At 44.2% G+C, this 26,768-nt stretch overlaps 2 protein-coding genes across 4 annotated transcripts; both read right to left on the reverse strand.

Moving 5' to 3' along the window:
- Positions 1-378: 378 nt before the first annotated feature.
- Positions 379-11,283, reverse strand: znf296 (zinc finger protein 296). Its single transcript, XM_080889597.1, is given in 5 exon segments — positions 379-3,707; positions 8,214-8,591; positions 10,846-10,940; positions 10,942-10,984; positions 10,987-11,283. Coding segments are annotated over 5 exon segments (2,412 nt in total). The 5' UTR covers positions 11,093-11,283; the 3' UTR covers positions 379-1,917.
- Positions 11,284-11,882: 599 nt separating this feature from the next.
- On the reverse strand, positions 11,883-26,539 carry clasrp (CLK4-associating serine/arginine rich protein). Of its 3 annotated transcripts, XM_080889239.1 has the most exons (21): positions 26,429-26,539; positions 25,035-25,174; positions 24,562-24,659; positions 24,369-24,470; positions 22,733-22,812; positions 22,491-22,575; positions 22,262-22,398; positions 21,564-21,660; positions 20,365-20,443; positions 20,209-20,282; positions 20,086-20,127; positions 19,804-19,992; positions 19,118-19,459; positions 18,853-19,038; positions 17,755-17,794; positions 15,099-15,159; positions 14,892-14,950; positions 14,697-14,743; positions 14,530-14,615; positions 14,265-14,289; positions 11,883-12,765 (listed from the first exon to the last, which is right to left on the reverse strand). In XM_080889239.1, exons 2-21 carry the CDS (start codon positions 25,131-25,133, stop codon positions 12,723-12,725), a joined length of 1,971 nt encoding a protein of 656 aa, XP_080745365.1. In that variant the 5' UTR covers positions 25,134-25,174; positions 26,429-26,539; the 3' UTR covers positions 11,883-12,722. The 3 variants fall into 3 exon arrangements, 2 of the variants coding, with proteins under 2 accessions (XP_080745365.1, XP_080745366.1); XR_013972472.1 differs by lacking the exons at positions 11,883-12,765; positions 14,265-14,289 and having other exon boundaries at positions 17,751-17,794; XM_080889240.1 differs by lacking the exons at positions 24,369-24,470; positions 24,562-24,659; positions 25,035-25,174; positions 26,429-26,539 and adding an exon at positions 23,315-23,359.
- Positions 26,540-26,768: the final 229 nt, after the last annotated feature.

Genomic DNA, 26,768 nt, shown 5'->3' on the forward strand with positions numbered 1-26,768 from the left:
AACACACTCACGCACACACACACAGTAACTAGTGCACTCCCCCTCCTAACTGGCAGAATTACATTACAGTGTTTCCAGACAAAGCGAGTAACATCACAAGGATGTAAACAAGGACTGAGGGTCCCTTATCCAAACACTCACATTAAAAATTAATAACTCAGCGCTGACTGTGGTCCTCAGAGGAACGACCCGCACTGACTAAGACAACATCCTGGTGAGAAAGGACACTTAAAAATAGTTTCAGAAGCTTTGTTGTCCCAGAACAGGAAACAAAATATTCATGGGAGAAAAAAAGAAAAAAAAGAAATGAACTAAGAGAACAGAAAGACAGACGAGGAGGGAAGAAAATCTCGAAAATGTAAAATATTTCACCTCACACTTTATTGAGGCTCCTTGTGACAACTGACAAGGTCAATTACAAAATGGCATCAAGTTTACAAAGACAGCAGGAGCGGCGAAAGCTTCACGATAACCTAGAAAAAAAAGCAAACAATGTAGGGAGATAATATTAACAGCAAGCAATAGCAATAAAGTCAGTATATATATATGTATATATACATACATAAAAATAAATCCCTGAACAGTTACACTGCACTCTTTCATAATCCACTTTTAGAAAACACAACAGTTTATTTTGACCTGAATGCAGCAGACATCAGACAAAGTCATCACAGTAGTCACGAGAGGGGGAAAAAAAAAGGGTGGGGGCAATCTGCCTGAAGGCTCTGACCTGATCCCAGGATGGAGGCTTCAAGCAGAGTCTGCGATATGTACACACAAACAAAAAAAACGCCCAAAAATGTACATACAACTCACTCGTGCAAGCCCTCCAAACCTGGCGAAACATGCGGCGTCCATAAATTAGGAAGAACTGAGACACAGGAAAGCAAGAAAAGAAATTCAAGTTACTGCAAAGCATGCACGAGCTTCAACCAGTCCAGTAATTTACAGATGTAAACAATGAAAGACAGATATTACCATCACAACCGTCACTGAGAGAAAACAAAAATAATACACCCGTTTCACATGTAGGTAAAATTGCTGTTTTTCTTGTGTTTTTTCAAAAAAAATTTTTAAATGCATAGAAAAAAATGAAAGGAAAACATCAGTAGACTTTAAATTCTCTTAATTTCACATTTATATTTATATTTAAAAAACCCAAAACAAACAAAAACAGAACAGATAGTCATCCACACACACACTGTGACAAAGTCAGGAGCACAACCTTGCTTTAGGCCCCGCGAGCCTTGTAAACATTACGTTAAGTGACAAGTGTTGTGACAAGCAAGCGCCTTTAAAAAGAGGAGTCTGAGAAACTGCAGGCGGGCAGTGTTTGGATTCATTTCCCCCCTCTGTGTCTGTTCAAACCGCTTTAGCCTTTAAAAGGTCTTCTCATAAGAAAACCAGCAATGGCTATGCGGCACAATATGACCTCTCTCCATCTGAAAATATATTAAAGTTGCTCTATTGTCAGGCTTTTTCCCTTTTCTTTTTAAATTCAACATAAACCGTTTTCTGCACCGCGTGGCAGTTAAGATCTGCCTCCACCTGTCCAGCGGGTCACCAGAGACATAAATCACATGTCTTTTGCATCCTGCACTGCAACATGGTGATCAGTTTCCTGTGTCGGTGTGGACTGTGGCAGTTCACTTCCTGTTCGAGAGCTATGGTAATCTCCCTGCTGAATGTCATGGCCTTGTTTTTCTCTGTGGTCTAAAAGAACTGTAGGCACTTAGTTTCAACTGGCAGCTGCGCACATAATCGTGAACAACGTCTTCTGGGGGCGGCTTTCTATACACAGACGCACACACCTGCAGCTTCTTTAAACTGCACTTTAACTCAGTTTCTTTTTGTTTTACTAAATGGGGGGTTAAATTCTATACAGTGCTTTTTTTGTTGTTTTTATTTGAGAGACTCTCAGGGTGCAGGAGTCAAAGCTAAAGGGGCCTCCGTGCTGCTCTCAGGCGGGAGGTCGTTCGCTATGGCTGGACTCCTGCTGCTCTCCATGTACTCTTGGCTTTGCCTTTCCTCCACCTCCATGGTGCTGGACATGTTACTCTGCATTCTGTTCTCCATCTCTATCTGATCCAATCCGGCTTCGTCCTCCTCCATTTTCACCACCGCTGCAGCTTTTCCCCCTGCTTTTATTGCAGCCAGAGTATCTGCGGCGCTGGCCTGCGCATATGCTCCCACGCTGGCGTGACTCAGGCCGTGAACCTTCTTCAGGTGTTTCTCCAGTGTTGCATAGACGGTGAAGGGCACCGCGCACAGCTGGCACAAGAAGGACGCCTTTGCGCCCTGGGCTCCGTGGGTCTTCATGTGGCGCGTCAGCTTTGAGCTCTGTGCGCAGGCGTAGTTGCACAGGCCGCAGCGGTAGGGCCGCTCGCCGGTGTGGCTGCGGCGGTGCACGGTCAGGTTGCTGCTGTTCCTGAACTGTTTGCCGCAGAACTCGCAGGCCTCGTCCTTCTTCTTCTTCCCTGGCGCTCCAGCGGACGCGCCGCCGCTGCCTGCTGTGCTCACGCTTCCCGTCACGGTCCTCCGCTCATTGTCCCTCTGCCACTCCTGCACTGCCTCGCTGACTTTGGCAGAGCTCCACTCCTTCTCGATGATCTCTTTCGTTCTTTCGTTCTCCCACTCTCCCACACCTCGCACCTTGTCGCTCACCTCAGGACGTTTTGGAGTGCAGTTTCCGCTGGCGATGCCGCTCTCGCCGCTGCCGCCCGTCTCTCCGCTCTCCAGCGAGCCTTCAGAGGGGCTGGCGCAAGGCGAGGTGTGTGGAGCCTCTGCATGTACCTCCGTCTCCTCCTCACCTCCCTCTCTGGTGGTCTGGTAGAGCCTCAGCAGCTCCCTCTCTGGTGGTCTGACCTGAGAGGGCAGCAGCACTAGACCTGAAGCCAAGGATGGGTGTTTGGGGAAGGTCAAGTCCAGCTCGGAGGGGATGTGGGCCATCAGGTCTCCCTTCCCCATGATTCCCGCTGGCTGAATCTGAAGCCTGCCTCTTGGCCCCTGCCTCCCTCCTTCCTCCTCGACCATCTCCACAGACTCATATCCACTTCCTCCTCCTCCGGCCTCCCGGTGATGACTCCTTATATGACGAGCCAGCTGGCCACTCTGGGCGAACGCCTGGCCGCACACACCACAGTGATAAGGCCGCTCGCAGGCGTGAGTCCGGCGGTGGGCGGAGAGGGCGCGGAGGGACTGGAAGTTCTGGTCACACAGCTCACAGTGGAAGTCGGCCTGGAGGGCGCTTGTCTGAGGAAAAGGAGAAGCTGCCGGTGGAGAAGAAGAGGGTGACAGCACCAGGCCTCCGGGGGAGCCACTTGTTGTGTTGTTATTCACCTCGGCAAGCTCCCTGAGCCGCACGGAAAAGTTCAAAGTCTGCAGGTTCCTGGAGGAGGAAGAGGAGGAGGAGGCAGGTGACGAGGAGGAGAGGGGGCCGTGGGACTGACGGGAACGGCCAAGACGTGGGACGGAGGGTTGGAAGGCTGAAGCGAGCGCTTGGGTCAGGTGTCGTGGGTCCAAAATGGCTGCAGCACTTTTGTGGTCTTTAAGATCCCTACTTCCTCCTCCTTCCATGACAGCGTCGCCCTCATCCTCCTGGTAGATGCTGAAGGAGTGCGTGTGCTGAGCGTGCTGTAAGAGCAACCACGCGGACTGGAAGACGGCCTCACACTGCTGGCAGATGAAATACAAGGGCTCCTCTGGCACTGCAAACACAGACCAAACAGAAGTGAGTTAGTGGTTTTGATAAAGGACGCTAACTAAGAGTACAGCTAAAAGTGTCCAGCACCCACCGCGGGACAGGACAAACATGCAGCCACCTGAAGAGGCGGTTCTCAAAAGATCAATCATTCAATTCAGTCAGGTCAATCATTAACAGCAGAAATGGATCCAAGGTCAGTTTGAAAACCACTGCTTTAGTGTCCACAAACACTTCACACATCCAGCAGATACACAGACACCTTCTCTGCAATAATGCAATAAGGATCTTTATTAACACCCCATAAATTTATACACAGGCATCAATAATTGTATTTTGACTTTCATATTTACACTTAAAACCTTATTTACTTTCATATCTGTATCTCATTTTCTTATAGCTTTCTGTTCTTGGTTAAAAATGTATTAATTATATTTTATTCCAGGTGCACACCCACGTGTGGGGGAACAACATTTCGGATACGTGCATGTCCTGCACATGTGTGTCTGTCCTTCGAGCTCTACTTTTGGTCTCCACCACCTTCTCAGTGAAATATATCTTTAGTTCCTGATTGTTTACTGGCTCATTGCTGCTTTAAATAAGTAAATTTAAAAAACTCATTTTGACAGCTGGAAAAAGTTTCAAAGACTTTGGGCTACTGGACTTAAAATTTTGCAGAGCAACTTTTTTAAAAGAGTGAAAGATAACATATTCAGAGGGTTAGGGTCATCACGGAAGATGACTCAGACCTCAGAGGGTTAAACATAAAAAGCCACTGATAACCCACAACATTAAAACCAAAGCTACTTTCGGCCGCTCCCTTTTTCACACGAAGGTCTCGACAGCGAGCAGCTCTGCATGTTTGGTGCAACAGATTTTTTTTACACTTTGTGACACAACACCGAAGAGATTTTTGTCTCCTCCCGGGATCAAACCAGGGATCTTTCCGCTTGATAGGCTATGGCTAGCCACTAGCCACAACATGAAAACCACTCACCTGATATCATGTGACCCACTGGGCATGAGCAGGTGGTATTTCTGCACCCTGTGGGTTGTGGCTTGGGGTGGATTGGGCTTGTTCTGGCACGTCCTAGGGATACTTGATCGGACTGAGGATGTTGTGCTCCTGAACAATTACAGATCTTTGTGTGTGGGAGGGAGAGGCTTCTGCCATCAGGGAGTGCTAGTGCTTTTCTACTCTAATTGTACGCTCAAAACACTTTATACATTTCTCATTCATTAATACAAGTAGTGCTTTCTGTCCAACATCCAACTCCGATGAACTGATTGGGAACAACTCTGGGTTGACTCAGGGCATGAAGACTGGAGTAGGCAGGGATCAAACCACCAACTTTCCGATTAGTAGATGACCTGCTTTACCTCCTGAGCCTCCTTTAGATGTCAAATTGACGCCCACACAAGTACCAGGACTCAAGTTTTCTTTTCCCAGTAAAGCTTTAACTTCTCATTGGTTTTAATGTCCTGGCTGCTTTTAAAGATGCTTTGAAGCGATTAAACTGAACAGTATAAGACTATAAGAAGAGTAGTACAGACAGACTGCTGCAGTTTAAATGCATTAAAGGTGATGAGAAGACCTAAGGCCCAACTAAGGAAAGGAAGAACTGAGGGAGGCAAAAGTGCGACCTGAAGAAAGAGAAATCAGGATCCGGAAACTGGAAGTCCAACAGCGAGGCGAGCTGTGTCACAGAGTACATCTGGAGATATTTTTATATGTGGATAGCTTTGTCTCCTCACCGAGAGCCACTCTCCAATTAAGCTGCAAATTGCTAATTAGCAGAACGCAGAAAACGAACGCTTTATGTAAATCAGGCTCTGACTCAGCCTGCTTGACAAATGAGGCCTTTCTGCATAAATCAAAATTGGAGAGAAGATTCCCAAATTGCGGGAAAAAAAAACTATTTTTTTCTCTCCTCTCTTTCTCTTTTTTTGGAGAGGTTCAAAGCCGACTCTGGTATAAGCCTCTTTCATGTTTCCTCAAGTTAAATCCTTCTGTATTTTACTGGAGGGGGAGAGGGGGTGGGGGGGTGAAGATGAAAAAGAGAGCAACTGTTTCTCCCCCCCCTTCGCCATCCCCTCTGTCTGGAGACGACAGGAGCTGCGGTGTTCGAGTCCTTTAACCTAGCCTGAGGAGAAACCCAGGAGAAGTTGTGATACTTCTTTTAAAAATAGGGTGAGGAGCTGGAGCAGGAAAAAAAAAAGGAAGAAGAAGAAGGGGAGGGAGATAGGTAGGTCAGGGCTCAGGAGATAAAAAGAAAATGAGATAAAAAGATTATAATGTAGTACGGGGGGCTGAGAGATGCCACAAAAATATGTCACCCCTTCGGATTGGAGCTGAGACCCATCCTCCAACCCCGGCTCTCCTCACCCCGCCGCCCCCCAGTACCCTCCAAATCTTTCCCTGAGGGGGGGTGGTGGTGGGGCTTTTGTCTCGGGGTCCTGGAGTGAAACACAATACCCAGCCGGTTTCTCTTTCCTTCGCTCTCTCTCCCCGCTCACTCCTCGCTCTTTTTTTTTTTTTCCCTGTAAGGATTCCCATTTGGCCCGGGGTAGCACTTGAATATTAAGCAGAAGCAATAACTACTAATTAAAAATGCAGATTGGCTGGGAGCACTAACGAGCAGCAGGCAGAATCTCTTTTCCCTCGGGAGGAGGAGGGAGGAGAAAAGAGAGGAAGAAGAGAGGAGAGGGGGGTGCGAGAAATTGAAAGAGGGCAAAGCGAAAGTGTGTTGAAGATGGGGGGGGGGGGATGTTGGTGGGAGGGGGTGGGTGATGAGGAGGAAAAAAAAAACAAACAAGGAGAATAAATAAAAAGGAATGAGACAGATGCACGCGGCTCTTCAGTAATCCATCCTGCTCTACCCCCTTCCCTCCGCTCTTGAATGCAGGAAAATAAATGGAGGACCTGTCTGTTGTGGGATAACTGCTCTTTCGCTTTCAGTCATCTTGTCAGATGTTCAATTTCTCTACCACAAATAAAAAAAGAAAAACAGCTCGTCGCTCGAGTAAAACCAAAACATCAACTAGAACTTTTCAGGGCCAGCCGGACGCCCAATTAAAGCCACACTCTGCACATTTCAGCTCAGACTTTGTTTTTATGTCCAAACAAGCAGCAACCTAGATTCTTGAATTAAAAAAAAAATTAAAAAATCTAATCTAAGCTTTTCTTCTTTTGCATTTTTCACATGTTGTCGTGCTCTCCACTTCCGCCTCATGCACGTGTTAGGTTTGTTGTATAATCCTGCAGGCCACCAAATTACTAAACCGGTGTGCTTCTGTGCCTCAGAGTGAGAGGCAGAGCAAGAGAGGTGAGCACACTGAAACAGAAGAAACAAAACAAGAGGGGTTGTGGACAAACGGAAATGGTGCGTGCAGCCGTCCCTTGAGCGTTACACAAAGGAAGGAACTGCTAACTTGTGGCAGAGAGAGTTTCAAAATGCGCAAAGGGGGCACTCACACCTTACACGCGTCTGCAGCGAGACGCTCTGTCCGTTTTCGAGAGCTACAACGTGGCCTTCACGTTTCTTTTTCTTTTTTCTTTGGTTGTTTATTTTAAACCTGGACACGAAGAGCCCTTCTTCAAAAAGCATCTCAGTTAAATTATGAAAGAAAATAAAGAATTTCTGATTGAGTTTAATGGGCTCCACCCTAAAAAAGACACAATATTAGATCAAGATCATTTAGTCAGCAGTAGGGAAAGCAGGAAGTAAGGCAGGAGGAGAGAAAATTGGTGCCATTGAAAGAAGAGGAGAGGGATGGGTTAGGACTCTGGAAATAAAGGAGAAGACGAGGGAGAAAGACGAGTGAGATGAAGAAAAAGCAGGAGGAGGAAGAGGGAGATTCCCTGGAGCTCAGGTGGCTCGGCCTGGGGCAGAACAGCGGGAGATGGCAGAGGAGCCGCACATGATGCAATGTCCTCGGTTAGAGTGTCATGACAGCGAGGAAACCAGCACGATCTGCCTGCCTCGCATCCTCTGACCGTTTAACACAGGAGCCTTTCAGCCGCCCTCTGGAAAACACACTGAATACTGAGACACGCTCCTCTGTGTGTGTGTTCATGTTTTTTGGGGGGGTGGGTGGAGGGGGGTTTGGAGATGTGGATTCAGTCTCTGAGGTCCAGGGTGCAGGGAATGACAGGGAGGGAGAAACATGTTTACCTGGCCACTCCACCTCAGAGACTGACAGTCAGGGAGATGCGAAGGAGCTCAGGTGCTCAGCGTGGAGCCCTCGGGGACCCTGAGTGCCCTCCGAATGTTCCTGACGCCTATCCTTTCCACACAATTAGCCTGCGCGTCACTAACTCACGCAGGTCTGCTAATGGCAACGGCTAGTTAATGAGCTGGACTCGGGAGGGAGGAGGAACGGTTGTTAAATGAAGAGGCGGCGGTTGAAAGAACAAAAAGAAAAAAAAATAACAAAAAAAACCAACAAAACCCCCCCCCAGAGTCACTAATTAGCAACCTGCCATCATCTTCTGCTTCTTCCAAGAGCTCACCTGCTTTGCTGTGCTCCGCCTTCACCTTCACGCCGGGCTCCTCCCCCCAGACTGGCTCCCTGGCTGCCCCTCTCCTGAGCTCGATGAAGCCGGGGCCCAGCTCGGCGCTGGCAACATGCTGCCGCGCTCGGCCGGCGGGCGAGGGTGGCGCGGCGTTGGAGGCGAGATTTCGGGCGGTGCAGCCACCCTGTTTGTGCTGAATGAAGGCCAGGATGTGGGCGAGGGGGAATGCCTGACAGCACTGGCCGCAGGTTAGAAGGTCGCGACCCTGGTCAGGAGCCCGGACCTGCGGAGGAAGAAGATTTGGGGGAAGAGGGGGAGGAAGGGGTGGGTGGTGGTCGCCTGATGAGCCGGTTTCATCAGGCATATCGGTGGCATCTGAGGCAGGAGATAACAGACAGACAAAGAGAGAGAGAGAGATCAATTAAAACAAGAAGCCACATGTAAAAGAGTCACGGCTTCTCAGGTCGTCTCGTTTTCTTGTCGGAGAGTTAAATGAAGATCTTTGGGGTTAAATATCAATCAGTGTCTGCTTCCTGAGAGCATTTCACTCAGTTTTTTTTCCTATGCAAGTGTAACTGTGCAATTCCTCTTTCTTATCAAGTGCAGGGAGCTTAAAGTGTCTATAAAACATCCACAGCAACCAGCTTTCTCTGAAGCGTTTCTTTAATGTGCATTTATTTTTATGTTCCATACACATGACCAATTTATGCCCCTAGAGTCTGTAAGCGAGTTGCCTATATACACACACATCTATATAAAGAGAGAAAGGAAGATGTACCTGTATTTTGCATCAAAAGCAGCTGGGTGGTTGATATAATCAGAGAGCACTTCGTTCATTTGGACTTGCTGACAAGTTTCTGACCTCGCTCTCATAGATTAGCCTACTTACAATGTACAGTTGACCTCAATGGAACAACAAGCAGGCGTGGTGATTGAAAGTGCTAGTTTCAGTTGTAAACTCTCAAGCAACGAGGCCAATCTGCTCAGCCAATACTGACCACTTCCTTTAACCAACGCAAAACAGATCTGCTCGCTGAGGCTGCAGAGAGAGCGAGCGAGAGAGGAGCACCATCTGTCCATCTCAGCAGAAACTTCAACCTCCTGTTAACAGGACTGCCACTGACTGAGTGCTGACACGCCGGAGCAGTGAATTAAAAAAGCGGCGAAGGCAAAGCCTTTCACCTTTCACTCAAAATAAAATGTTGCCCTACCAGCCACAGGCAGTGAGAGTTTCTCAACAGGAAGTGGATTGCAATAAAAGAAAAAAGTGGCAGAAGGTGTTTGAGATAAGAGCTGCGGCCCTTGTGTTTTTCTTTTCTTTTTCTTTTTTAAAGTTCGCAAACATGTACAGGACAGCTCATCTGATTCAACTTCAACTCTCACAAATCTTATGTGGTTAGCACTTTGAAACGCAAGTGCAGTTTGCAAGCAGTGGCAAACAAGTCAGACCCAAACCTCTGAAGAGCCATCTGTAAACTCTGGGTATTTCTTCATTTAGTCCCACAGCTCAGACCAGACAGAGCTCTTTGGAGACGAGGAGAAGGGGGGAGAGAGGAGGGGGGTCAGCGGTGTATTGCTCAACACAGCGTGGGCACACCTTGATGACTGGACTGGATCCACCTGCCCAGGCTGAGCTGGCTAGCACACAGGACAGGTACAGACAGTACAGTCTGAAGTCGGATCTCGCCAGTTGTTACTCAAAAATGTCACCTTTCCTGTTTCAGGCCTGCGCTGTTTGTGCAGACTTGCAAGGCGCGGTTACACACTCTCTCTCTCTCTCTCTCTCTCACACACACACACACACACACACACACACACACACACACACACACACACACACACACACACGCAGGGTTGAGTCAAGGCCTGTGGTCACAACAGACATGCACGACTGGTCTCCAGTAGAGAACTGTAAAAAACAAATGGTATTTAAGTTTCTGTCCCCATTTCCTTTCAGTTATCACGTTTTTTTTTCCCCCATTTTCCTTTAATAAACTTTAATGTTTGATTAATCTGATCGGGATTAAATTACCACCCTCATTTAACATGCTTTATTTAAACCTATCATTTAATTAAAAGAAACTCCTGCATAGTTTGAAGCAGGACTAGTCTCTCTCTTTTATTGGAGGGACTTTCAGCAGGTGATGTCTTCTCAAAAGTAGACAGAGACCGAGCGAGAAACTTGATCATCTTCAAACCTGAAAATATTAATCATCGTGTTCGGACCTGTAGCCGCTGACAGCAGCGTGCCAGTAAACCGGTCCTTCTTCTGTGGAAACTGCTGCACCAACAATGCACATCAGGACAAACACAACGCCAACATTAGGAGTTCTTATTTAAATATTTGCCTGTTAGGCTGCACACGGGATTAAATATCAGCTTTGGCTTCAGATCGGTCTAAACACAAATATAGTTTTAAGTCTGTGAGATGAGGAGGGGGGAAAAGTCCATCATTTAATGTGCGATAACCGGTGCCAGCGCGCATCTACACACCACGCGCGCAAAACTGCCGATAAGCCCAATAAAAAGGAGAAAAAAAGAAGAAGAAGCAGGGACTTCGATTTTTGTTTTCGTTTCACCTCGATAACATCACATCCGTCCGCTACCGCTGCTCTCCCTCCGGGCTTACCTTGAATCGCACTCAGGTGCTGCGGTCTGCTTCCAAGTTTGCGCCTGGACATCGCGTCGAGCGTCTGGCACCTTTCTGGGTCCCAAACCGAACCCCGTCCGGCTTCTCCTGCTCCGAGTTACTGTCCGAAGCCCGAGCTGATGAGACTGTGGTGTGTGGCCTCTGCCCGGACTCGCAGCGCGCAGTGAAGGCAGCGTTCAAGTTCACGCTTCTCTCCCCGCAGCGAGCGGAGGGCAAGAGGGGGCATGGGCGAGAGGAGGCACCGCCCGCCCCGCCGACCCTGACCCCGCCCTCCCCGGGTAACAGGCTCGGCAGACACGGACTTCTGTCACTTTTTAAAACCTTTTCTTCCCCGAGCACCTCTCGCGGTTTTGCTTGTTTTACACAGCTTTAAGTAGCCCGTCTAAATCAGGGTTTTCACACCCCGTTACTGGGTCTCAAACACCAGTTCCTCTTCTGCAGTTCAGAGGAAATACCTCGTTGGTTTTCCACAGGTGTCTCTGAAACCAAACCGGAACCAGAGAAATATTTATTTCTCCTTTTTCTTGCGAGCAGCTGTTGATGTTATTTGCTCACTGCGTTTCAACAAACAGCGTGGAAAACACCTCCGAAGTTTCACAGACGCTCTGTGACAGCGAAGCGCTGAACGCTGTCGCCTCCTACCGTTCGCCTCCACGCACTGCAGGCGGTATATCTCAATGCATGGTGATACATTACACTAATACATGCAGCATGCTCATCCTGATTAAATATTTAATTCACCCCGCGGAGACTTCAGTAAATAATTCTGTGCATAATCTGTCACATTAATGAAGACAAAGAAGAAAAAAGGCAAGTAACTCAAAGTAAATTTTATTTGTATTTAACATTCCACATCACTGAGAACAAAGACTTCTCTGCTTTTGTCAACAGCTGGCTGAGGACGGTACAAAAAGAGCAGCCACTTTAATAAATGCATCGACTTTGACTTCATCGGCTTTCTGTGAGGCGGTTTCAGATGGACGTGTCACACAGGAGGCGTTTAAAATGTTCCTTGGTTTAATGTTTTCATATTAAAAAAAGAAGCCAAACTGTGGGAGGAGGTTGTGAAGCGAGGAGGATACAAACTGCAGGTATTGCTTAGTAGTAGATACAAATGTCTCCGTGCTGAGAGGAAGTGTTCAGAAAGGGAAACGGAGAGGGAGAGCATGCAGAAGTGGAGAAACTGGAGTTAGTTATTTGACAAGACTGTCTTTACAAGGAGAAATTAAACCAATTAACTGTATTTAGTGACTGGAGCCCTTTTCAGACATCCTTCACCTGAACACGGCAGCCTTCTGCATCACATTCATCACAGCAGGTCGAATGATGCAGTCGCTTTAGAAAGGACAGGCAGGCACATGGCCCTTCTGCATCTTTGTGGTGTTCGCCTCACTAAAGCCTGAACCACAGAAACCTGCACACGATCAAAAATTCGTTTCTAAGTTTAGGAAATATTTAGAGATTCTTCTCTTACTTAATTCTGCTTTAAAAGAAAAGCAGGAATCTGAATGTTGAGCTTGTGTGTAAGGGGAAGCACCATGCAGCACACATACAGAGATTCCACTCTTAGTCACTGTAGCCAAGTGTGAGTACACACCTTTAGTGTTTGAGGCTACAGGTGCCAGGCATCACAATTGTTCTCAGAAAGCAGCAGTGTGACCTTCAAGTGTGAATAAAACAATCCATGTCTGAAAAGGGCTGAAGGTGTCACAGGATCAAAACCAGAGAACATCCAGGTGCAGATTTGTGTGTTGGTTTATTAGCCAGCAGTCATTTCTTCATGTTTCCATGTTGTATGTAGGCTGTTGTTGGATAGTATGTGCTCGAAACCGATGTACTGCTGTCCAGCCATCCGCTCAGTATCTGTAGTATGGACTCCGCGATCGAGACCGCGACCTCCTGGAAAAAAGAAAAGACTCCAGTATAAAGAGCAGCGTAACAAACAAAGATATGACTGCTGTGCTTTAGTGTGAGATTAAAAATTTGTTTCTAATCTGGTGAAGATCATCTTATCAGCTCCATCAAGGCGCGTAAGCGTCAGTTGTTTGGTCGTTAGCAGTATTACAAACCAACTACCCGAATGACTTTCATAGAAAGTCAGTGAAGAGGTGTCTGCACCTCAGTCAGTGGGGTTTGGAAATATCCAAAGTTTTAGAAACCAATTCAAATTGTGAATTTTAGCACAAAGTTATTTTATTTATTTAAAATAAGCATTCATGTCCATGTAGTTTAGCCCCAGTTCTTCTTTTTTACAAACATCCCTGAAGTAAACAAGCCCTAGACATCAATAACACATTACATCAGGCCGTACAATGTTCATCTAAAATCATTCATCAGCCTTCACTTCAGACCTAAACTGATCATCTAAACACAAGTTATAAACATAAAGTACACTTCCTGAGCACTTTATTAGAAACACTTTTAAACCTGCTCATTCAAGCAGGCACTCAATCGGCCACTGACGTGGTGGCAGTGAAGTGTGTAACATGTTACAGGTCAGGAGCAGGTAATGAGGAAACAGCTGTTCTCAGGGACTTCGACTGTGGCATGACTGTTGGTGCCACAGAGGCTGATTTGAATATTTCTCACAGTGCTGATTACTAGTGGCACTAAAGTTAAAAAAAAAACAAAAAAAACCACACACACACACACACACACACACACACACACACACACAGAGTGATATCTGTGGACAGATGAGGGAGATCCAATGAGAAAGGTCAGATAACCACAAAAAGGAGCTCAACAGACTGAGCACGTGACCCACGTCTATGTATGAAGGTTACAGACGGACAGCACGTTTGTCCAATACACAGAAATTATGTAATGCTGTTGAGATGAAAGGACTAGAACCCCCAGTGTTGGCAGAAAGATGTGGAATCCACTGACAGATGCTGTTTGGAGAGTAAAGGGAGCCCTGAGCTGAGTATTAAATGGTAAAAATGGACTGGTGCTTAAATGGTGCTTTTCTACTCAGTTACACACTTTATAACCAGAGGGAGTCAGGAATCGATCCACTCACTTTCCAACTGGTAGACGAGCTTATAGTGTTCCTAATAAAGTGCTCTGTGGATGTACACATGTGGCTGTAGAGAAACTACCTGAAAAGGTATTGACCTCTTTGCATTTAGTCTGACTTTTCAACACTAATCTGTACTCTAATTTGCAACTGATGAGAAGACAAATAGCTTAACTACGGTGTCTGCAGGCCTGGTGATGAGCCTTTGAGACAGTGTGTGTGTGTGTGTGTGTGTGTGTGTGTGTGTGTGTGTGTGTGTGTGTGTGTGTGTGTGAGTGAGTGAGAGAGAGAGAGAGACAGAGAGAAAAAAAAAAAAAAAGAAGACATAATTCATTCTGCTTCATTGTGGCTGTGCAGATTCTTGTGGCTTCTCACATACCTTTTGTATGAGTTGTATTCTCGGCCTGAGGGACAGAGGACAGAGCCGTGATGAAAAACAACTGCATGCCAGAACATCTTAAAGCCCATAAAACTGGCAGAGCAGAAACTGATGGCAGCAAATCAGAGCCTGAGCTGATTAAATATTTTGGTTACTTCTGTGCGAGTATGCAAGGCTGCAGAACAAACACTGCATGTTCATTAAGCCACATTCTAATTACACAGGAGCCATGTTGCTGCTGTCAATCAAAAACCTAAAGCCTTACCATATTTGGAAGGAGAAGGCGAGTGGCTCTGTCGCCCATATTGTCTTTCCCATTCGTCCCTTTCTTTCTCACGGCGCTCGCGCTCCCTAAACGCAGAGCGCCAGGGTCAGAAAGTTGCGACACACAAATACCAAACGGTCCAGCTAGGCACACAAACACGGACTTACTTCATGCGTATCTTGCGTGCCATGGCTCGCAGTTCGCCTTCTCGCTCCTGTAAAGTAAACAACCAGCAATAAGAGGAAATAGGTGGACAAAGACGCTTCTGTCTTACTAAACCTCAGACATGCTCTCACACACACACACACACACACACACACACACACACACACACACACACACACACACACACACACACACACCTGTCGTTTGTGTTCCTGCTGCTGGATCTTCACCTGAGCGGCTTTCTTATCCGCCTTGGCTGCAGATCAGGCAAAAGAAAGATCTTTATCATCTTTTTCACTTTGCATAATATGAGAAAATCTTCAACAGTTTCAAGTTGTGCACAGTGCTGATTCTTAATTCGCACATTAACCACAAACACATGCGATCTGCTCGGCTGCACTCACACTGCTTGTTGAGAGCCTTCTGCATTTTCAGCTTCAGCCGTTCCTGTGGGGTCATCTTGGGCTGCAGGTGACACAAACGTGTTAGTACAGCTTTCCATGGCCGGAAAAAAAAAGAAAAAAAAAAAAAAAAAAGAAGTGTGTGTGTCAGTGTGCACGCATGTGTTAGAGAGAGGGGGAGGTACCGGGGCTATTGTACAAATTCAATACCATCACCTTTACGAACAGTAGCTGGTGGAGATAAAAAGGGTGACAGATTACAAGTGATTGAAAACATTTTGTGTGTTGGAACAACAGACACAGGCTCTGTGTGTGTGTGTAGACAGACTGCTGCTTTAGCTTGCAACTGCTGTGGGACAGTTTAGAGACAGGCCAGGATCAAAACAACATGAACACAAATATATAGTTTAAAAAAAAACAAAACAAAAAAAAACCAGTTGCAAGAAAAAGTTTGTGGACACTTTGGAATTACTATGATTTTTGCACTGATTGGTTTCAAAATGAAGATCAATCTTTATGCATTTAAAAATTTAAAACAACCTGGGTAATCACTGAGTACAGGCAGGGAAAAGTACTTCCAAAGTTCATTGGAATCAGGCGTTCCAATTGATAAGGTGAGACTGAAGTTTGGGTCGTCTCCAAATCGAGGAAACTGAGAACTGCCGGTTATCTCTCTGCAAAAATAGCATCAGGAATATAGAGTATAGTCCTGGGGAAAACACCCAAGGGTAACAACAAAATCCCTGGACTCCCTAGACATAAGGTTAATTGTGACCCCACAGGAAACCACAACTCTGCAAACTCTACACCCCAAAAAACCAGAACACCATCCTGTGAAGCACGGTGGAGGCACAATTAGGCTTTAGGCTGACTTGTTACCCCAGGTTTTGGACACCTCGCGATTGTTAGGAGAGCAACAAATTACGAAGCATTTTACTGGAAAATGTAAACCCACAAGGAGAGGACTGGTAATCCAAGAACAGAATGAACCAAAGACAAAGAAAATTCAAGGTTTGGATGAGCCAAGGCAGAATCGTCCTGACCTTAATCCATCTGGGGAGGGCTGTTTGAGGGCATTTTCACACCTAAAGTTAGTTTACCCTGGTCCAAATCAGTTGACGAGTTTTGTTTATTTACACACAGAAAACTCCAATCAAACCAAAAAAAAGATGTGAGAACATTCAATCTGCTTATTGGCCACATGTGTCTAAGATGGGAAGAAAATGCTGTGCTCTGGAGCAGCAGATAACTCAGAGTTTATTCCTAACATTCATGTTTATATGGGTAATATTTTACAGTTTGTGTACTGAGCACGGCTGCATTACTCCGCTACATCCCAGAAAGCAAAGCACACCTGGCTACGGGAAGACGTTTAGCTCAAATTTGCATCTGGTCCCACAAACTACTCTGGAGTTGATCTGGATCGAGACCTCCATCTCCAAAGGGACTCAATGTGGTTGTTTTGTCCACACCTGGAGTGTGATTACCATGTTCACACCTGGACAAAGGAACAACGCCAATGGGGAAACAAACGTCGCAGAAATACTGACAAACTCAAACAGTTATGTAGAGAGGAACAGGCCCAGACTCTCAGTGTTGTCTCATAAGCAGCGATGACAAACACATGAAGGATTATTGCAGTTGAAAATTCAAATATTGAAATGAATGATTGCTCAATGTGTTCAAGAAAGGCATTAACTGTTTAAGAAATCAGACCCCATGAGTAAGTAATGCAGAAATCATAATTCTCATGGTAACCCAAAGATTTTCTTGCAACTGTACGAACACTGCCAGAGAGAAGAAAGAAAAACAAGGACTGGAGGAGGAGAGAGGGTCAGAAAGTGAAACAAGAGCAAGTTCAGGTCCGGTGAGTTTAAAAAGTTGGCCAGTGGCGTTTTGTCACGACACACCCTTCGCTGGGCTGTTCAAATCTGGCCAGGCAAGAAAAACTGCAGGTCACAAGCTGCAGGCAACAGACGAGCTGATAACAAATGTACACTATTTGACTGTGTGACAGTTGGGATGTATTCAAACCTCGTCCTCTCTTCCAGGAAAAGAGTGAGAAGAAAAGTCGTCCATGACAGAAATACATTTCACAAAACAGTTTCGATGACTTATTCTTAAAGGAAACTGCTCAAAAATTTAGGAAGTCTGCTTATTTGCTCAATTGTTGTTTTGATCTTTGTGTCCATTTGTACTTTCGAAAGTGTCCGACTATTTCTTTAATCAATATGTTCGTCATTCACGTGTTCATTACTGATTTATAGATTGTCATAAGAGGAAGAAGTGATCTTCTTCATCTCAAGACCTTTGATGTGTCACAGTGTGTTTATTTTAGACTAAAGACAGATGCATAAAGATAACTGCACACATGCATCCACCACCAAGATTAAAATCATCATCAAGATTTCAGAGGACGTATAAAAGTTCACTTCATAAAGAAATGGCAGCATTAACTTAGACATCTGGCAAGAATACTGTAGTGTAATTTGCAGGGCGTGTCCACTTTAGGGGGAGGGGGATAAGAATAAAATAACTGTTCTCTGTGGGCAACAATGGCTTCTACATCCCAGTGTGGTGGACAACCAAGTCAGCCTGTCAGGGATGAGGGAGGCGTAGGCTTTAGCAAGAAACCCAGCTAGATCAAATTCTTACTGACTTTGGCAGCTCCCGTCTCTTTACCACCCGAAGTGTCAGGCCTGGAGAGAGGAGAAGAAGAAGAAGACAGAAAAACACATCACGATGAGGTGAAGATGGCATATTTATATATGCATACTGACTTTCTAACAGGTGTAACGCTGAAGGGTGAGGATGGCTTTTAAATGTGAAAAGCAATAAAGAACAGGTGTTAAATTGTTCTGGCTTCGTGACACTGAAACTGACTGTTTTAAGACTCTTATTTATGGACTTATTTATTGTTCACTGGTGCAGCACAGGCCTAGTCAGGTGCCTTAAGTCTGAAAAGTGATGATGGTAAATAGAGACATGTCAGCCCTAAAGCAATAAAGTACTACTTATATTTCCACTTTATAGCACAGCTCATCTCCAAACCTTTTGTCTTGTGTGTCATTAAACTCAAGAACACTTGCTGTTCAGCTTTTGATTAGCCAATCTAATGAGTTATGAGTCGAAAGTGTGCTTTTCCTGAGACAAAACCATTCTTAAAGAGCGGGGAAAATTACAAAGTTTGATAAAAAACAGTAAAAGGATGAAAACTGTTGGTGGTTTTTAAATCAAGCAGCCTGAAATGTACGTGTCTATTTTGCCTAAAAATACACCTTTTAGACGAACATCTGCTAAAATGTGGGGCAAGGCCCCCTGGTGGACGAACAATATATAGCAGTCAGGCCACAAAAGGTCAGTCACAGTGACTAAAGTCTTTGTAAACATGTTTAAATAACCAGGAAATATTTAAATGACAGCTGATGAAGTGTAGAGATTTCTCTTGTCTTTTAAATGGATCTCGCTCCTGTTCTGATTATTTTGCGAGGAAAAAATTAAACTGGAGAGATGGTAATGAAGAATTATGCTCCATTAAGAAATCATCAGAAGCCCAAAATGAATCTGTGACGACACAAGGCTAGAGACACTTAGTCTTATTTATGTGTGATTAAGGGTTTGGATGATCGGCAGAATATTTCCAGATTTCTGACAAGGCCAGGGAGCTTTCATTTTGGATATTAAAGACACCGCTCTTTCTATAATATTGATTATTTACATTTTCACACTCTGTTAAAGTGTTTTAGGGTCTTCTTACTTTCTTAACTTGTCAGAGATGGCAATGGTAGCAGGCTGGGCCCCTCTGTGGGCAGGGGATGGGCTACGGCGAGGACGGCTAGGGGTTCGTGAGGGACTGTGGCTGCCGCTGTCACCACGACGATGTCCTCCACTGCTCCGACCCCCTCTCCTCGAGTTGCCGCCCTGACGTGAGCTCGAGCGGGACCTGATAGAAAGATAAAAGGGCTTCAACTACAGAATTCTGTTAGGCAGCTCATGTAGCACTGCTTACAGATTAAGCTAACCTTGTTCTTCTACGTGCCGAGTATCGTCTCCTATCCCTGTCTCTGTCCCTATCCCTGTCTCGATCCCGGTCTCGTTCTCGCTCTCTGTCCCTCTCACGTTCTCTGTCTCTGTCGTTGGAGCGTGACCGGTCACGTCTCCTCCACGATCCTCCGTTCCCTCCTCTACCTCGGGAGTAGGACCTAGAGCGCCGCCTTGACCGCGAGCGACTCCGGGATCGACGCCCATCTCTTCCCCCGCGTCCTCGTCGGGGTCGGCGTGAATGTGACGATGAGCGAGAGGAGGACCGAGAGGAAGAGTGCGAGGAGGAAGAAGGGGAGTGGCTGCTGGATGACCTTCGTCTCCTGAATAAACAGAGACAGCGTTTCAGTATAAATACAGGCTAGCACCTAGCCTATCATTACATCATATTTTCCGCTTTTAAATGTAATATGTTGTTTAATTTATAGAAAAATTTTGATAACAGATTTCAGCTTTGAAAAATACCCAATCAGATTTTTCTTTATGCGCATGCACACTTCAATAGTTCCTTTTTGATAGTCGGTGATTATTTGGTCAGATACTCTGAAAGCTGATCCACCTTTCTGACCACAAAAACAATCGATATTCTTTCTGCACGAACAGCTGCGGTCATTTTAATTAACAGTGACTGCAAGAAGAAAAACCAGGAGGAGGGAAAGTTACCGACCGGGAGCCCCTGCTATGACCTGCAGAGTGCTGCGAGTTGGAAGGGGCGTGGCCAGAGTGAGGAGCAGCTGTTTGCGGTGCTGCCGCGGCTTCCTCGTCACTGCCGCCGAAGCTGGTGATGAAGGTGATCTTCTCTGGACCGGGAGTACGTGAGCGTGAGCGTGACTCAGAGCTGGACTCTGACTCTGGCCTGAAAGTGATCAGAATTTTTTTTAGTTAAGACACACAGAGGCAGACAACCAATCAGAAAAGTGGGAAGGACAAATCAAGTGGGTGAACTCACCGTTTATAAGGATCATATGTTGGACTGTCTCTCCTGGCGTAGCTGCAAGAGGAAATGGCGAGTTAACATAACCACGTTCTGAGGTACGGTGAAGTTCATTACGGAAAAATAACGCAAATTTACCTCGGAGGGCTGATTTGTCTTCCTTTTAGCCTCTTCTCTCTAAACTCCCTCCTCTGTCTACGAGAGCGGCGGCCCTGAGACGATCAAGCAAACAAACATTATAAAACCTGTGAACACAACCCACACAAACACTTCCCTCAGCAGATTTAGTCTTACAGAGTACATGGCCTTCTCCGCCTCCAAAGCTTTGGCATGTTTGATGGCCTCCACTTCTTCCTTGTCTTTTCTCAACATCCTGACAAATGGGTAGCACAATCACAGCATTACAAAAACCACAAAAATAATTATTTAAACACAGAAGCGCATCAACGTGAAGAAAAGAAAACCAACGATCCTCAGTGTAACAGCATGAGATACATGCGTTCGTGTCGGAGCCACGGCTCAGTGTACTCATTACGGTTTATGTTTTAACGTCAGATGCTCACGTTAAACATTGCCATGGTTTCAAACAATAACAAGAGTGGCTGTACGAACAATGGCTCAGGCTTAAATTGTTCTTATTCCCCAACTTCAGAAAGTGTTTTTTTTACCCCCCCCCGGGAGAGCAGCTAGTTTATTTGGGCTGCACAAAAGCCAATTAAGACGACACTAAAAATGAAAAAGCTCATTTTGCACTGTGAACCATACAAAGCTACTCCACTGGAGTCCAAGAATACAAACATGTTGCTCAAAGTTCGCCTTTACTCTACAGAACTTATTTTGAAAGAGATCCTCTAAATAGTCAATCAATTTAAAAGCAAACAAAAAAATACCTTTTTTTACTGTGTGTATTTTTACAGTATCTGCTGAACTTAAAACACTGCAGAAGCTTGTAATTAAAATGAATATAACCCAAATACATCAACTTTGAGGTCAAGGATATTACAGTTAACAAAATTAAACCACAAAAAAAAAAAAAACAAACATTAAAAAAACAAAACGACTACATTAGAAAAAATATTTCAGTTAACCGAAAAAATTATAATAAAATAAAAACCAGACTTCTGAAAATAGTTAGTTGATAAAATGTATCACAACTTCCCTAAAGATTCAGACATGTTTACTAAGAATTTGGTCTAAAACACTGAGTCAACTGAACTTTCAAAAAGTTCTGTTTTCACAATAATACCTAAAATTCTTTTCCTAAATCTCACCTCTGAGATCTGCCGTTTATACAATTATACTTAAAAAGACTAAAAACTTAAACAGAATTAAAACCTTAAAAAAAAATTTAAAAAAAAAAACACAGGAAAAAACCCAACAACAAAAGAACCCTGAATTTAAAAACAAAAAGCTATATTAACTTTACTTTGATCAAGACACTACTTAAAATTTCAAGAACCACTGACATCATGATGTCATTAATGACATGTTACCTGACAAAGTCTCCTTCAGCCATTCCATATGGCGTTGCCATTTTGTTCAGGTCCATCACCTGCTCCTGGTTCAGCTCATCAACATCAACCTCCACATCTGAAAGCACACAAGTCGATTTCTTACCCAAGCATTAAACAGGAACACTGACCTGAGATCAGATCGTCGGCTCACAGCATTTAAAACACAATTATCACATAACCAAGAAAAACCTGCAACCGGGCAGAAAAGATGAGCAGTTCCAGCTGAGTGGATCACGTTTATAAAGACAAACTTCTCCAGGTACAGTGTAAGATAACTAGTGTTATTTCTCAATAACTAGCGTTTCACACGCTGTTAAATTGCTTGGTTCAACAGCATTAATTTCTCATTGGGATGTGACATTTCTCCTTCGCTGAAGCCCATTTTGAGGGTTAGTCTGAAGCTAATCCTGGTCCAGCTACACAGATGTGTATCTGGCCATTTGAACCCTGCACTGCATTAAATGATGTCACAAATCCAGCTCGCACAGTCAAATTGACAATTTCAGATTTTAGTCTCTTCTGAGAAACGTTCTGTGGAATAACTCTCGCACATCCAAGAGACGAAAAGCTGATCAAACACATTCTCTGTGGACAGCTGTACCTCTAAATGTTTTATTTGGTCATCTCCTGAATTTTATTTCCCTAACACATAGATTACTCCAGTGAAACACGCTCACCGATATCTGGAATGCCTTCGTCATCTTCGGATTCGCTGTTTTCTGAATTGTCTTCCTCCTTGTCTGACTGGGGCTCAGGCTCTGCTACAGTGCTGTCCTCATACGTGTAACCAATGGTGGCCTTCTTCTCAGCCAGTCTGCACAACACAAGGAAAGATTTATAAACACAACTTAAAATACTGGATTTCACAGTGGAAATAAAGAAATCACTTTAAAATTTAGTTCATACTTTTTCTTCTCATCCTCATTTGGTTTGGGCAGACCACCATAGAGCTCATCCAGGTAGATCTGGTATAAACACTGCTCCTCAGAGACTGCAGGAGGACAGGAGGGATTTAAAGAGCACAACACAACTGCAAAATATACCCACTGAGAGCAGGTCAACACACTGCCATGGTCACATTAAGAATACAGGTGCAACACTATTAAGTGCATTACATAGTCATGTAGATTTTGTGTGTTAACACTCACTGTTGGCAAAGTCATTCTGTACAAGGCCTCTGTAGCGCTCATAGTTACACTTTCTCTCCTCCATCTCCTGCTCTGGAGTGCTGCATGAGACAAAGAAGATTGTTGGTCACATTAAACACCTCACTGAACGCCTAAATCTCACCACACCAAACTGGTTTGTCTCCTCACCAAGCATGAAAGATGACTAAAAATACAATCTCACAGATGACCTGTTCAATTACTGAGCAGCAGGTGTTTTATCACAGAGTAAGAACCAGAAGTCTTACTAAAAAGCTACTCTACAGTTATTACCACAAGTTTCAAAGCACCAGCACAAACAGTCAGTGAAGTAATCGGCATTACAACACATAAAGATGGAAACAGACAGTTGTGCTATGACCAGCGTTTTTAAATTTTATTTTGTTTTTAATTCTTTAATTCTATTCAGTTTTCCATCACTTTACAGAATCGCTTGGTATTTTTTAGATTAGTTTTAACTTTATAGAAAGGTTCAGTTTTAGTTTAGTTTTTAATTTTAGTCTTTTAAATTATTATAATGTAATAGGAGGGGTATTTATCAGAGAAAGTTTTAAGAGTAGTCACCCGGTCATCCCAGCAACCATCTTCAACAAAGTCTCCTCATGGGTGGTGTTTTGAGAAATCAATGGACTGACTGTGCCTGTGGTTAGAAAACAGTGAACCTGTAAAACTAACCACAGCTATGATCAGCATTTGAGGATTGTGCTGACACCTTATTTCAGGTGTTCAGTCAATCCTGCAGCTGGCAGCTTCACACCACTGTCCAAAGACATACACATAATGTCAACTGCTCTCATACTGAGCAGGATTACTGCTACAACCACACATCATCAGCAGGGAAACACCAAAATGTTTTACAACGGCCTAAAAATCAGTTCACTTTCCTATTAGCAGGTCAACAATCCAGCACCTACTGACCACAGTCTTAAAACCCAGGAAATCCGGAGGACCATGAGGACCCATTTTAATAATCTGTATTCATACTAGGAATCAAGGTCATGCAAGCTGTTGCTCTTCTGCTCCACAGGTGGTTTCTGTCCTCCCTGAGCTCACCTTAGGACACCTGCATTACAGTTTGGACAGATGTACTGCCCCAGTCAAAGCCCCCACCTGCCACTGTCTTAGGAGCGGGTCACCAGAAGCACTAAAGCTGTGCTTGAAGAGTCATAAATCTACTACTACAGACTACTGCAGCAGGTGTTTTGGCTTTATTATTATAGAAATTGTAATATAAGTAATTAAATTAGCCTATTTTTTTCTTAAAACAAACAAACAAACAAACAAACAAACAAACAAAAAAGGGGTCACCATCTCTTTTGACCACTAAAGTCAGATCAGCTCAACCTCATATAAGAGCAAATGTTTCCACAAAATTTAAAAAAAAAAAACCCAAAACAAAACAAAAAAATAACTGAAAACATATGAATGAACTATCTTTACTGTTGAATATATAACAATCTGTACTGCATATGTACAACAATCTATGGTGAATGTGTGAATCTCCTCACAACTGTCCAATGTAGAATCATACAACAAAAAAGTAAATAAATAACCGTAAAATGTTCACACAATGTGGGTTCCATGTTAAAAATGTGACTTTAAGTACTTTCAGACTTACGATGTGGTGAGCAGAGGTGGAGTGTAGGTGGGGATGTAGTCCAGGTGAGCCCTTACATCAAACCTGTCAATCATGTTGTTGGCATCTCCTTGCCAAGGCATCCTTCAGACAACAAAAATGAGGCAACATGTGATCATAAGCTCTGCGGTGTGGCTCATCTCTTATTATGTGTGGATTTTGTGATTTTCCTCACATGTTTGCAGGGCTCTCTGCAGCCAGTGCCACAGCTGGATCCAGGTGGATCTTGTAGGCTCGACCATGAACTTGAAGAAACTGAGCAGGATCTTTTTTCTGTCAAAAGAAAATGAAACTGTCAGAATGCAATGCATTGACTAATATCTAAAAACTACAAAATGTTACACTGCACAGCACTTTAATTAAACTGAAACCAACAACCATGGAAATTAACTTCTAAAACTTCACACTTTTTTAAAACAGTAACTGGTTCATTGATGCAATGAGGATAACTGAAAGCTGTGCCAACTATATGCATATGTTTTTAAAAATACCACAAAGTTTGGATCCACTTAACTGTGTATAAATTTGCTCAAATCTTTCCTTTTTTTTTAAAAAAAAAAAAATCCTGCAGTAAGAGTGTTCAGGCCAGACCTGCTCACTCCTACCCGGTGGTACACTGTGGCAATGCTACATGATAAAGTTTCTTACTATTTTCTCGTAGTACTCTCGCCGGCGCTCGCCTCGCCGTTTGTAGTCTACCATCATGCCACGGAGCTTGCGCTCATGTTTGCGGGCCTCCTGCCACATGACGGCTCCGCTAGGGGTGGGGGCGCGGCGGGGCACGGCTGCTGCTCAGGGCAAACAAGCAAGAATCATGGAAGACAGGGGAAAGTGAGATTAAGGGGTGTTAGGGGCAAGATTAAAAATAAATAAATAAATACTGGACTTGATAAACAGAGCACTTCAAGAGCTCTGAACTCCACGTTATTTCCTTGATATACAGACAGAAAGTATCTCTTACATATTACAGTTGATATCTCTGATCAGAACCAACTACAGAGTGCAACCAGCACATCTGCAAACACACTATCAACACTCAAGACTCACGAAGATTCACAGTTTTAACCTTCACACTAAACACAGGCAATGCAATCGTTACCTAGATTCCTTGTTAAACACTTGACAACCAAAATCACGCACTGACGTCTAAACTTCTAACAAGACAACAGGCACATAGTCTGAGATTAAAAGGCCATGAATACACAAATTATTTGTAGTCTGTCTATTCATAAGTAAACTGAGGCATATTGGTCACTTCCTATAACTGAAGTTGTGACACGTCACATTAGAGATGTGAGGGAAATTCAGTGTAACGAAAAACCAAAAATGTATACGTTTGAAATTAATTTGCATCAGTGTCTACACTTCCAGTGCATTTCTTGGAGTGTTTGACGAAACTCATATCCGCACTAATAACAAGATTATATATTTCTATGGCAGATTCCTAGTCCTCATTTGGCTAAAACAGGGACATTAATGAAATAACAAACAAGCAAATACAGCAAATATACTCCGATTTATATTTTTAAAAATAAATAAAATGCATTTCACTGGAAAAAAATAAACACCTAAAATATGATTTTGGTACATCACATAAATTACAGTGAATCAAGGTGTCACCTCTGCATCTCCCACCACTAAACGTACTTTTAATTTACAGCAGTAGCTAAACAGTCTTAAGCTAAAAAGCTAACCTAGTTTTCTATCCAGTATTAACGTAGTTAAAACGGTTACATTACAACGCTGTTTGTCCTAAAAATTGTTATTTTAACCCGTCTACGCCCCACTTTCAGCGTTCAGATTCAGCCGGGTGCTAAAAAAGTCTGTGTTATCAAAGTGATGTAGGAGTTTGTTAGCATACACACGGGCCTGACTGCGCATGCAGCCCGGGCCTTTTTAATGCTATCTAGCATCACAACTAGCCTAGCTTAGCTGATCTGCAAATGCGTTGGGAACAATAGTCAAAAAGCAGCTACGAAACACTGAAATCTACACACACGTACATTACAGTATTCAGCGCGGTCTAAATTCTCACAGTGTACCTGTTTTACTAATCGCCAACACACACTCGGGTTGTTTTCAGTTGGCCAAAAGCGACGTTAGCAGAGTGGAGCGTAACCACACGCCTCCTTAGCGTATATATAACAGGCTGCAGTACCGGCTCTGGCCTGTGAGGGCGCTGCGGGGGAGGCGTGTGTATGTAACATTAATGGGAAGATACTTTTGAAAAAAAAAAAAAACTCCTTATAATAAAACACAGTAAACAATAATCACCATCAATACTTCTACCTTCACAGCAGAGGAGATTCTATACAAAGCATCACAAATGGTTGTGAACAGGCTGATCCGAAGGGCCAGCTCTGTTCTAGGATGCCCTCTGGA

This window comes from Rhamphochromis sp. 'chilingali' (genome assembly GCF_963969265.1).
Source record: "Rhamphochromis sp. 'chilingali' genome assembly, chromosome: 8".
Lineage (NCBI taxonomy): Eukaryota > Metazoa > Chordata > Actinopteri > Cichliformes > Cichlidae > Rhamphochromis > Rhamphochromis sp. 'chilingali'.